Source organism: Mirounga angustirostris, unplaced genomic scaffold, assembly GCF_029215605.1.
Source record: "Mirounga angustirostris isolate CCGP_5_RB_7025 unplaced genomic scaffold, mMirAng1.0.hap1 SCAF_2, whole genome shotgun sequence".
In the NCBI taxonomy this organism is placed as follows: Eukaryota; Metazoa; Chordata; class Mammalia; order Carnivora; family Phocidae; genus Mirounga; species Mirounga angustirostris.
In genome coordinates, this window is record NW_026991710.1 from 62,934,230 (window position 1) to 62,946,873 (window position 12,644).

General features: G+C 45.0%; 1 protein-coding gene across 5 annotated transcripts in view; it reads left to right on the plus strand.

Moving 5' to 3' along the window:
- FRAS1 (Fraser extracellular matrix complex subunit 1) overlaps positions 1-12,644 on the plus strand; it is a 420,408-nt gene that overhangs the window by 338,001 nt on the left and 69,763 nt on the right. For all 5 annotated transcript variants that reach the window (XM_064584673.1, XM_064584674.1, XM_064584670.1 and 2 more), the window contains 6 exons: positions 1,233-1,423; positions 2,411-2,564; positions 3,762-4,025; positions 5,838-6,026; positions 7,407-7,526; positions 7,802-7,981. In XM_064584673.1, coding sequence (XP_064440743.1) covers positions 1,233-1,423; positions 2,411-2,564; positions 3,762-4,025; positions 5,838-6,026; positions 7,407-7,526; positions 7,802-7,981 — 1,098 coding nt within the window. The remainder of the gene's footprint in view (positions 1-1,232; positions 1,424-2,410; positions 2,565-3,761; positions 4,026-5,837; positions 6,027-7,406; positions 7,527-7,801; positions 7,982-12,644) is intronic.

Consider the following 12,644-nt stretch of genomic DNA (forward strand, 5'->3'; position numbering starts at 1 on the left):
GACAGAGACAACAGTGAGAGAAGGAACACAAGCAGGGGGAGTGGGAGAGGGAGAAGCAGGCTTCCCACTGATCAGAGAGCCTGATGTGGGGCTCGATCCCAGGACCCTGGGATCATGACCTGATCCGAAGGCAGACGCTTAACAACTGAGCCACCCAGGCGCCCCCTGAGTTCTTATTGCAAAGAAATTTTAAGTAACACTTTTTCAGTCCTAGTCTGAAAGGTTAACCAAAAAAATGACACTGTCTACAATTCAGGAAGTCAGTGGCCTTTTGATTTATGACCTGATCTTTGCAAAGGGCTATGGAAGAGACAAAGAGAAAGCCTTTGTTGCTTTCAGACCTTCTGTATACACTTTTCTTTGTTGGTATGTATGCAGGGGATGTTTGGAGGCACAGGGGTTTCTTCTTCTCTCTTTAGAGGAAAATGTGGTAACAACTTAAAATCAATCAATTAGAGAGACTCAGACCAAGGAAGAGACAAGCCATCCATCATTTAGACAGTGTTTACTCTTCCCTTTGGCCTTTTCCAGTGTTTGGTTGGGGTTGGGTTGAAAAGTAGAGTTAACCAGAACCAGCTCTATCTCTGGAGCTCTGCATGGAACTTGAGCATCTCAGTGCTTGAATGGCACCTGAGCTGTGGATGGTCCTAGAGCATCGCAGTACCCCTGGGGTACCATCCCAGGGGCTGAGCTCTGACCCATGGGGAGGTTTCCTTAAGGAACTGAGGTCAAATGAAAACACGCTTACTGAGATATCTCTTAGATAAAGTATAGTTAATCTTTTCTTATATAGAGAAGGAGGCTTCCTCTTGCACGGTGTGCTAGGCAGGGTGGTTTTGAAACTGACCAAAGCTTAAGGTAGAACCTTTGCATTTCTATTGTCACTTGTCCGAGGACTGACTTTATCACAGATTTCTAACAAAACAACCATTGATTTTTTTTTTTATTCTTGCTACGTAAAATAATATTCTGAGTGCTTTCATGCATATTATCTCATGTGATTCCCTGTGGAAACAGCCGGACAGGTGTAACCATGTGTAGATGAGAAATAGTAGGAAAATTGGGATTTGACCCTGAGTCTTGCATTTCTAGTCCTGTGCTCTTTCCATTCTCTATTTTATCCTCTAATGTATTTTCATCTTTTATTGATAATGCTGTCATGTTTTCTAGTTCAGCCTAGTAAGCAGGAATTGATGGATCAAGATAAAAGTTCTCTCTTGATGTTGGCACAGGTGATCGTTTTGGCCCTGGAACTGCCAGCGACCTAGAGGCATCATTCCCTATTCAAGATGTCCTGGAAAACTACATTTACTACTTTCAGAGTGTTCATGAAAGCATTGAGCCAACCCATGACATTTTTAGTTTTTATGTAAGTGATGGAAACAGTCGTTCAGAAATCCACAGCATCAATATCACCATTGAGGTAAAGACTTTGAAGTTGGAAAAGTGGGCCTTTGACAACAATATCCCACCATTAGCTAGCTTTCTATGAGCTCAAAAGCAAAGAAGATTGCATTTGATCTTCAGTTTTCGAGGTCAATTTAAAAATATAACCCTGACCCTTAGGAAACTTGTAGAATTAAGGCTGGCATTTGGGGATGGTCTGACTTAGAAATCTGTCAGGGTAGAATGTGTTCATTCTGTGTGAAAACAGTTTGTGAGGGTCAGACAGAGAAACCCTGTCAGTCTCATATTTAGCTGAAAACTAACATATGGCTATTTTTCCCTGAAATTATTGTATATAGTTCTAGATGCATACTTGCCTTTTCTTATATTTTTAATGCATCTATTTGTTAAATTGTAACATCAAAGAAACGTGTTCCTTGATGCTGTATTTATTCTCATTTGAGCAACTAGATAGCTTGCTCTACCAACCCAGGGAGAGAGAGAGAGAAAAGATAAAACTCAGAATGGAATACCCTCTGCCCTGGGATAAGACCGTCAGCATCCTTCAGAAGTGGTAGAGGGGGCCTGGCGCGGGATCAGGGAGACAGCTTTAGAAACCCACACCCTTAAATATGGTGCCCTCCTACAGTACTATGATACTCTTGGGGTTTTCTAAGACACTTTTGATTTCAAGCAATTTGCTCTTTTATCCTCAAAATATACTCGTACTTGTCTAACCCCATGTCCAGATTTTTGGTCTGAAAAACATGATCATTGTACCCATGGAAAATATCTTGAAGATTTCTGTAAAATGTCAGTTTCTTTGCAAGGAGACATTTTGCTTGTGTGACTTGCTCTTCTTTCAAATGAACCGTTTTGACTGGGAATTAAAGATGGTGACACATTCAGTACTATTTTGATAGTGAAAGTTGGTGTGACAATGTTACTTTCGCTGACTAAGGTGCATTTTCTTTCTTCTTAAACCAATATCTGTGTGAGACCTGATATTTTATGCTTTAATCAGAGGAAGAACGATGAACCTCCCAGGATGACCTTGCGGCCCCTTGGTGTGCAGCTAAGCTCGGGAGTGGTGATAAGCAATTCTTCTCTGAGCCTGCAAGACCTGGACACTCCAGATAATGAGCTGGTTTTTGTATTGACAAAAAAGCCTGACCACGGTAGGACCCAACTGCTATGGCAGCAAGCTTCTTAACTGAGGTGCCCGATAGGTTTTTAAAATAAACACATAGGTTTCTGTTGATTATTCCTCTACTTTGCCTGTGCATAGCCCATTCTTTGCATCAAAGTATAATCAGATTCACAGCTAGCCAATATTCTTTGGGGTCACAGTGGACACCAGTTGCTCTAAAAAGCCTGAATCCTAGGTAATTGGTGTCTCTGAAATTCAATTTCAGCTGTTTTCTTGCTCTCCTGTATAACCTCAGGCAAAACATTTGGTTTAGAGTCCTGTTCTCAGAGTAGGATTGCTTGATAGTCCTGGGCCATCGCATCTCATACAAGGAACAGTGCGGCAGCCTTGTTATTAATTGCAAAGCTGTTCACTTCAGGTTAGAAGTGTGCTAGATGTCTTTATGAACTTGATCCTTTTGCAAAGAAAGCACTTTTCCTGATTAAACCAGAGGTAAAAACCACCATGGGAATCTTTTACCTACTTCTTTTCTAAGCGCCATCCCTCTGGTATTAGCCAAAGCTCTGGAACTTTCATCTCCCAGATGGTATCTTAGTGTATCATAACACCCTTGGTCTTTTAAAGATGAAGTTGTGTTGATAGAAGGTTAATAGAAGAGTCTGTTGGTCATTGCATTTTATCTTCCTTCACTTTCACTTTCTTTAATGAAACATTTTAACTGTCCCATCATGATACACACGACCCTTGAAAACAGAAAAATTTGCCTCAACCCAAAGATGTCTAGTGTCTTTCTGAATTTATAAGGAATTTAAAACACAATCCCTTCTCCCATCCCAGATGCCCTAGAAGGAAGGCAGCAGAAGAGTGCTATTTTCACTTTGCAGAGGGGAAAATAAGGTTTAGATAATGCAGTGAGTTCAAATTCATGGAGGGAGATTTGATTTCTAAGCCACTGTATTATCACATTCACTGTGTCTCCTTAAGAGATTTTTGAACAGGAAAAGTTGGATTTTATCTTCTTTATTTGTAGGTGAGGCCCAGGGCAGCACCCTGTGGTTCCATAGAAAATTCTGAGTTGTTGGTCATTTATGTGTGTGTGTCACCAAGAGCCTCTGAAGTGCTGGACATTTTACCCAGGCTCATGCTAGTTGACAAAATCAGGCAATATTTTGGTGCCATATATATTCTATATTGTTTCTTTGTTTTTCTTTACTTTCTTCCTCAGGCCATCTGCTCTGGAGGCAAACTGCTTCTGAGCCTCTGGAGAATGGGAGGGTTTTAACTCAAGGCTCCTCCTTCACCTACCAGGATGTCCTGGCCGGGCTGGTCGGGTACATGCCTGGTGGACCCGGGGTAGCAGTGGATGAGTTCCAGTTCTCCCTCACGGATGGCCTGCACATGGACACGGGGAGGATGGAGATATACATAGAGCTGCCTACAAGTGGCGCCCCCAACTTGGCTGTAAACCGAGGCCTCCAGCTCTCAGCAGGTACCACAGGAATGGAAGAGAGTGTCTGTGGTCCTCTGTCCTTATTTCTTCTTTGTCAGTGCACATGTGCTCTGTGGGACGGTATTGAAGTAGGCGTTCAGAACTCAGAGAGACCGGAGGTGGGGAGAGCTATTCTTTTAAGGATACTAAGAGTTGTGAGTGACTAATGTAAATCTCTTAAATTCTTTGGACCAGATGCCTGTCTGTGATTTTGGGAAGAGATTGAGAAGAGTTTGTCGTACTTCCAGGGTCCTCAAAACCTTAATTTATCCAGCTACTCATAGGGTTGGGTTTCTTAGAACATGGCCATTGCCCAGCCAACTCCGCAGGAAACAACAACAGCAAAAGAAATCCAACAGAATTTTCCAGGTGTTTATTTAAAAAAACAAAAAAAGTGGGCGGGGGGACAATTCAGAAGCCATTATGCACTAAAAGAGCTTATAAAAATAATTGAGATTCACTAGATATGGTAATCCTAGGGTGTAACATTCGCAAGTTTGCCCGTATGTAAGCAGCACCTGAAGGACCTGTGACATGTGTCAGTCTTGAAGTCGGTTTGCAGTAGGGAGTTACTTAATTAGGGAGTGGGCCTTTTCCCCCCAGAACATCTGCATCCCACTGGAGTCCTCTTTGTTTATCTACTCTTAGTTTCACATGTATTTTGTAGTGAAAACTATATGGCATACTGTATTTGAAAATTTGGAGATTCCCAAAAGTCCCCATTATTAGATCTGAGATTTAACTTTCCCCTATTTATAAGCAGAAAGTTAGCCTCTTAGTGTTTCATGGGTGCTGATAGAAGACATGAGACTCCTGGGTCAGAGACCAAATGCTTTGTTCCTCACAGCACGAGGGGCAGCATTGCCATCAGCAAGTTTGTATCGTTTCCCTTTGCACTCCAAGTCTGGTGGGGGTGATGCAGAAGGCCCAGACAGATGCCTTCACACGCAATGAGATGCATTACAGAGGAGGAACGCTGAGCCTGGGGGAACTCCCCCTGTTATAGTAACAATAAGCAAGCCTGATCTTTGTCCCAGAGGAAGATTATCACCTCCATCCCTCTGGGCTGCTTGCTGAGAATGGCCTGGGGAAAGAATAGTTAGGCCTTGCATTGTTGGCATTACCCAGCAAAAACACACAGGGCCCAGCCAAACACTAGGATGTATTACACATGAATGACTAGCATCTACTTTACCAGAATTTACTGTTCTTAATATGAGCTGGACAGGAAAGCAAGGGGCAAGGCCCCGAAAAGAGGTGTTTGCCAATTGCTAGTGTCTCGCCTCCATCCCCAACAACCTGCAGAGCCTTACAGGGCCTAGCACTCAGAGCCCCCTGTTTTATAATCCTGTAAACATTGATTTTAACTCTTTGGTTTGAGATGGCAACAAGGTATGTTTATAAGTTTAGGTAAAGCTGTTGCTTATGATTTAATGAACCTCAAGACAGTAAATAAGTTAGGTCCAAGAAGGCTTCACCAAAGATCTAGGAATTATTACATTGATCTAGGGAGAGGGTAACTGATAGGTCACAGGAGTAGAGTGAGCATGGAGCAGGGAGAGTGAAAATGGATCAGCAGAGAAAAGGGCTCAGGTCTAAACCCAAGGGAGGATTAACAAATTGGGAGGTTGGGATTGTTTCACTTAGGGAAATTAAAATTTATGCAGCTGGAAACCGAGAAGGGCAAGCACCTGGTATTCACTTAAACCCAGGCAGTGTGTGATCATTTAGTCTCTAGTCTCCTGAAATCCCTTGACATCCTATTCAAAGGCAATGATGGGCAATGACCTCCTCCCTCCCACTCTCTTCCAGGGTCTGTAGCACGCATCACAGAACAGCATTTGAGAGTGACAGATACTGTTTCGGATGACCGTCAGGTGATGTACATCATGAAGGAAGATCCTGGCGCGGGGCACCTGCAGATGGCAAAGCACGGCAACCCGGAGCAAATCTCTGTGAAAGGCCCCATCCGGAGTTTCACTCAGGCTGACATTAGCCAAGGTCAGCTAGCTGTCCTGCGCCTGCCCAGACTTCGACAGAGTCTACCCACAGTAGTAAATGGGAGTTAAATGCCTGGTAGCTTACGGCAGTAAACTGCACTCTGTTCTGAATAAGAGCTGAGTTATAGTTTCATTTATTCTTTCTTGTCTCCTCAATTTTTTGTTTTTAAAAAAACTATCCTTCTTGGCTAAAATGTGTTCATGCTTTGACATAGCATTGATGAAATGTGGGGCTATTATGGAGGAAAAGAATCATTTTGACTTGCTATGATGCTAGAAAGTGTGTGTGAGAGAGACAAGGAAAAAGAAGTGAATTGGGATGGATTAAGGTGAAAATTATGCCTGCCTTAGGTGAACAATTTATATCTCTTTTCAGCTCCCCCAAGAGCACAAGTTAATGAACTAAGCAAAATGGAAGGGCATCAATTGGAGCTGCCTGGGGGAGATTACATAGCTCATCCCTCCTCCAGGAAGTGCTGATGTAATGTAAAAGCATAAATGTTAAATGCCACGTAGTTACTGTATAGTTCTTTTAGGGGTTAAAAAAAAGGGGGGGGAGTTACATAATGGGGGGAAAAGTAATCCAAAGTCATGGGAGGATGTGCAATTCCATTTAGAGGTGGAAATATGGCTCTGAGGAGTAGAAATAAGGGTCTTGTGCATGCACTAACTCTCAACATGGGTAGCAGGTGAATTCTCCCTGGACTCTCTCTACTTTACTGAAGGGGGTGGAATAGACAAAGGGATGGTAATTCCTCAATTATTCCTTGCCTCAGTGTCTCTTGTAAAAATGAGACCGGGTGCCTTTCCCCAGATGTTTGGTTATATTTACATTGCGAGGTACCTGGAAGTGATACTGTGGCTGAACGAAAATGGAAGAGTTTGCACTTCTCCCTTTGGATCCTTTTGACTAATATGTAGTTTATCTGTTAATTTGTTGGTTGGTTATACTCAGTGCTGTTTCAAAAATGACTTAAAGCTGCACTGAGAAATGGGAGTGACGAGCTCTGGGAGAATATGGGCCACAGCTCCACGTCTCTGGCCCTATGACGTGGGTATATGGCCAATGATGTGGGAGCTGTCACTGCACATTTCCCATGTGGTTACTCATGAGACTTCCTTCGAGTCTTTCACAAACCATAGGCAGTGCTACTTGGGATGGTTTTATTATGAGAGTGTTTTTGATTATGAGGAAGTCAGTAGTGGGAGGGGAAGGGAGGAATTGAAAACTTTAGATTAAAATGGCTAAAGCAATGTCAAAGTGAGGAAGGTGTTAATTGATTCATTGGTATGAATACCAATCAGATCCCCACTTCCCACTTGAGAAATAAGGGCAGAAAGCACTAAGAGCAAATCTTGATTATCTTGTCCTTTTTCACAGGCCAAGTAGAATACAGACACGGGAAAGGAGAATCTGGCGGGAGCTTTGCTTTTAAATTCGATGTGGTCGATGGAGAAGGCAACACGCTGATTGGCCAGTCATTTTCTATCAGTGTTTTGGGTAAGGGGACTTTGGGCTTCTAAAAATATTCCAGCAGGTCTGAGGTTATAGAGTGTACACCGTGCTTGCCTTGAGGCTGGAGTCTTTCCTTTACCGAGCTACATGGGAATCTGGAATCCTATGCCCTCTGTTGTGTGAAACTCTGGCTCCTTGGGGCACTCTCTGAGGGACAGGCCTAAGGATTATTCTGATTTTACTCCTGGGCACCAGGCCCAGAATTGAAGAAAGGAGGTTGAAAGGATCCCCTTTCAAATCACTGTTTCTGATATTTTCAGAAGACAATTCCCCACCAGTCATCACCACCAACAAAGGGCTGGTCTTGGATGAGAACTCAGTGGAGAAAATCACCACTCTGCAGCTCTCTGCCACTGACCAGGAGAGTAAGCCTACAGAATTGATCTATATCATCACCAGACAGCCTGAGCTGGGCCACCTGGAACATGCCACATCACCAGGTAAGCCCGTCATTTCTTGCTTCATCAAACCAAAGTTGGGATTTAGTAAGTGTTGGGGTAAGCCACTCACACCTAGAATCTGCCTTGGTTAGTATTTATTTTTATATTACTAATTTTAACCATTATATACTACCTTGCATCATATTTGGCACACAGTAGATGCTCAATAATTCCTTGCTGAAAGTTGAACAATTGCAATTTTATGTAAGCAGTCTTGTCTCCATAACCAGATTGTCAATTCCTTTAGGGCAAACACTGCACCCCGTTCTTCTAAAGTCTGAGCACCTGGCACAATATGATGCACTGTGTTTAAAAATGTAATTCGGGAAATAGCAAGTGAGCATGTGTATTGGGCAAGATTCTAGTTGAGCTGCTGCTGAGGGGGCAACAAAAGATAAAGGAAATCCCATCCTCACCTTCCAATGTGCTTTACTGGATGAGATAAGGAACCTTTGCATATAACCATACATAAGGGAAGAATATGGCAGGTATTTTAAGAACTATATAAACCTGGTGTCATAGAAGTTCAAAAATGGGAGAGGCTGCACTGGGTAGGAAGGTGCACAGAGATGGCATTTAAAAGTGCCCTTAGAGGGCGCCTGGGTGGCTCAGTCTATTAAGCATCTGCCTTTGGCTCAGGTTACAATCCCAGGGTCCTGGGATCGAAACCCGCATTGGGCTCCCTGCTCAGCAGGGAGCCTGCTTCTCCCTCTGCCTGCCACTCCGCCTGCTTGTGCTCTCACTCATTCACTCTCTCTCTCTCTCTCTGACAAATAAAATCTTAAAAAAAAAAAGTGCCTTTAGAAGGTAGAGTTTGAACAGAGAGAAATGGTATTATTTTCAGAGATGGGAATAGCATGTGGGCACATTCAAAAAATAATGAGTGGGCTAGTTTAGCTAAAGCATATATTCTGAAAATAGGAGTAGATGGGGCTCATGGGTAGCCTGAGATTTTATGCAGGGTCTTCAAAGCTGGGATAAGTAAGCCTTATGTAATTCAATAGGCGATAGAGAGTCACTGCAGAATTTTGAGCATGGAAGGAAAGTGACATTCATCTAGTGTCTAATGGATGGACCGAAAAAGGAGAGAAGAGGCAGGGACAGTGGGTCAGAAGTCTCACGTTTGGCCCAATAGTAGGTAGTGAGGCTTCCTCTAGAGGGGTGGTAGTGGGAATAGGAAGATGAGAACCATGTAAAAGATCATGCCTGGCACCCAGTAAACTGTATTCAATCAACAACAGTTGGTGGAAGAGTGGGAGGGAGGGAGGGATTTCAGGGGGAGAACCTGTAGAACTTGGCAGCTGAATGGATGTGAGGCACTTGCTGAATAGCAATCTAAAGGTAGAGTTGTCTTTGTTTCATACATCGTAGAGGCGGCGATGGTTTGCAGATTTAGATCATCACTTTCTTCCTTTGGATTTCAAGTTACGGATCATTCATTCAACCAGGGGAATAACAAAACAGGGGACGTACTTACCAGGATTCTACTCGCTCTCTAATATAGGGAGTCAGACCACAAGCAAACAAGCAAGCAGATATATCATATATCAATGGTTATGAGTATTTTAGGGGAGAAATAAGAGCATTCCAGGGTACAGGGAGCAAGGGGGTAAGGGAAGGACTCCCTGCTATAAGATGACATTTGACAAGACGTCTGAGGAGAGTGAGGGAGGCAGCCATGCTGACCGTTATATGGAAAGGGTGTTCCAGACAGAGGGATCTGGGAGTTTACCATCCTGAGGTGGGATCAGCCTGGCACATTCCATTCCAGAGGCAGCAAGACCAGTGAATGAGCAGGTGAATGAGAGGGAGATCTGTGGGGAGGTGAGCTTCGAAAAGTGGAGGGTAGTCTGGCAGAGAAGGTGAGGAAGGCAGACCACGGTGATGGCGAGGGTGATGGCGGAGGGGGAAGCGTTGTGAGGGTTTGGTGGCAGGGTGTGGGGAAGGATGGAGAGATTGGCTAAAATCCCTAATGCAAATGGAGCAGATGGCCTACCCTTTTGTCCTGAAGTTCCTTGGGGAAGAATGCACATCAGCACTCCTAAGACGTTGGCTGCCTGAGATATTTGATAACTAATTCATGAGCTAATTGCTTCTGCCAAAATTCTGTCAGGTTGCGGATTGTATCTCTCCAAAGATGAAAGGGCAAACTCTTAGCTGTGGTGTTGGGCAACTGCATCCACACGAGACAGAGCTTTAAAAGCACTGAGCCTCAAGCAAGGCACTGTCAGTTGCATCACTGTTGGTCATTTCCAGCCCTCGCTCTTCTTTGACTGGGGGGCTCTGTTAAAAGTTCAGTGTGAGGCTACTTCAGTTACTCCTTTTGTGTTTTTACAGTTTCAGCCTTCACTGGGCTTAAATTCTGGCTGCCAAGACCAAGTCAGTGCTGCTTAGGGAGAGAGACTCGTTGGTGATCACATTTTTCCCTTATCTTGGGAAAGCACCCTCCAAAAATAGAGGGAGGACTCCCCTTCCCTGGGACACTACCCTTCACCTGCCCTTTCCCACCAGGCCTGACTTCCTAACCCGCCTGACTCATGCGCCCGCCAGTTTTTCTGAGGCCACCTGTTTCTAGTAACTCTTGGTGGCCCAGATCCAAGGATCCAGTCCCCTCCCCTTTACTCTTGGGGCCCCTTCCCATTGCTAATGGAGCAGGGCTTCCTGTCCTTCCTACACCTCTAACCCCATTTCATGTCCTTTCTGTAGCATTTTGCCAGAATTCTCACCTTTCCTGTCTGCCCTAAGTGAGAATATTTTCGTGAACTTGATTCTTTTTAGATGTGAAAGGTGTCCCTTCAGAGGAGATACACATTGCCATCTTTCATGTCAAAAGTCCCCGCACCTCACCCCTTCGCCTGGATGGATGGGTCTACCAGGAGCTGGGGTGGGCTGGCCTGCGCTTTCCAAGAAGAACAAGCAGACTTCCAGGCCCGTGTCTTGTGGTGCAGGCACTGAGCTATTTGGGGCCTGATGCTACTTGGAATTATCAGTTTCCACCAGCGCTTGCAGATATCCTCTCGCTGGTTAACTCTGAAGTGGACTCATTCTCCTACTGTCTGTCTTGGTCAGTGGATCATGATTGTTCTTTTTAGATAGACAGGAAGGGTATGAAGATCCTATTTTGTTCCCTTGAGGAGATATAGGGAGCCATATGCCTATGCAAACTGTGCAGAAGACAGACCAAGCCTGCTGCCTCGAGGGAGGGTAGCATGAGAGTCTGGACCCCGCGTGTGCCCTTTTCAAGGTTGAGGGGCCACACCCCCATGTCAGGGACCCTGAAGACCCTCTTTTTCTTGTGAAATCAGAGTAAGGAGTTATATTATTAGGATAGAAGCTAAGCCTCTGAAACAGAGAGGCCCAAACTGCAGTGCCTTAAAAAAGAAATTCATTTTCTCTCACAGAAAAATCCAGAGGCAGGTGGCCTGGATGGCCTAAAGTGCCTCAGTATGAGGCTCCCATCTCTGGTCCAAGGTGACTACTGTAATTGTTGTCATTCCCCAGCCAGCGGTAAGGGACAAAGGCCAGGGGAGCCCACGTCCATTCCTGTGTTAGGAGTATTACTGGAAGAACACATCCATTTTGATCACATCCCGTGGCAAGAGGGTAGTCAGACAAAGCTGTGAGGTGACTGGGAGTGGTAGCCCCCAACTGGGCATCCAGTCGCTTAGCTAACAGAAGCTGTGTTTTTTAAAGTCGGGGAGGAGGGTAGCAGTCTCCAGCACAACACCGGTTCTCACCTTCACCAGACATTCACTGAGTAACTGCTGCAGGAGAGCATTTGTTCTGGAAGTGGGAGACATGCAAACAAACATGTGCAAATGTGTCTCTGTAGCTGTGACCGCAACATGACAGGACGGTGGGAGCCACCGCACAGTGAGGTCCGCCTGAGGGAGGCATGGGAGTGAGTCCGGAAGGACTTCCCGGAGAGGAGCCTTTAGCAAAGGTGTTCCTTGGTTTCCTCTTTCTCTCTGCCTCTCTCAGGATGGTGACATCAACCAAAATAAGATGCACCCATTGCTTTACTTCGGATTCTCCCCGCGAGCAGAGAGATCTGAGTGTGCTAGGACTGCCGTAACAAAGTACCACAGACTGAGCAACGTAACAGAGGAAATGTATTGTCTCACAGATCTGGGGCTGGAAGTCGGAGATCATGGGGTCAGCAGAGTTGAGATCCCCTCTGAGGGCTGTGAGGGAGAATCTGTCCCAGCCCTCTCTCCTTGGCTTTACAGAGATGGCCATCTTCGTGCTCACATGGCGCGCTCCCTGTCTGTGTATGTCTCAGACAAACTCTCCCCTTTTATAAGGACTTTAATCAGAATGGATTAGGGCCCACTCTAATGACCTCATCTTAACTACTTACATATGCAATGATCCTGTTTCCAAATAAGGTCACACTGTGAGGTACTGAGGGTTAGGACTTCAGCGTATGAATGGGGGCGGGGGGGGGGGGGGCGGAGATGACACAATTCATTCCCTAACAGGAGGCTTTGAAGAAAAGCTGAGGGTCTCCCACAGCCTGAGCCTGAGGTGAGACTCAGGCAGCGTGCATGCAGCCATCCACAGCCCTGCAGAAAGCAGGAAGGCCAAGGCAATCACCTAACATCCTGTTAGGAAGGCAGTTTCTTCAAAGATGCTTTATTCGTGCACGCTTCCCTGACCTGGA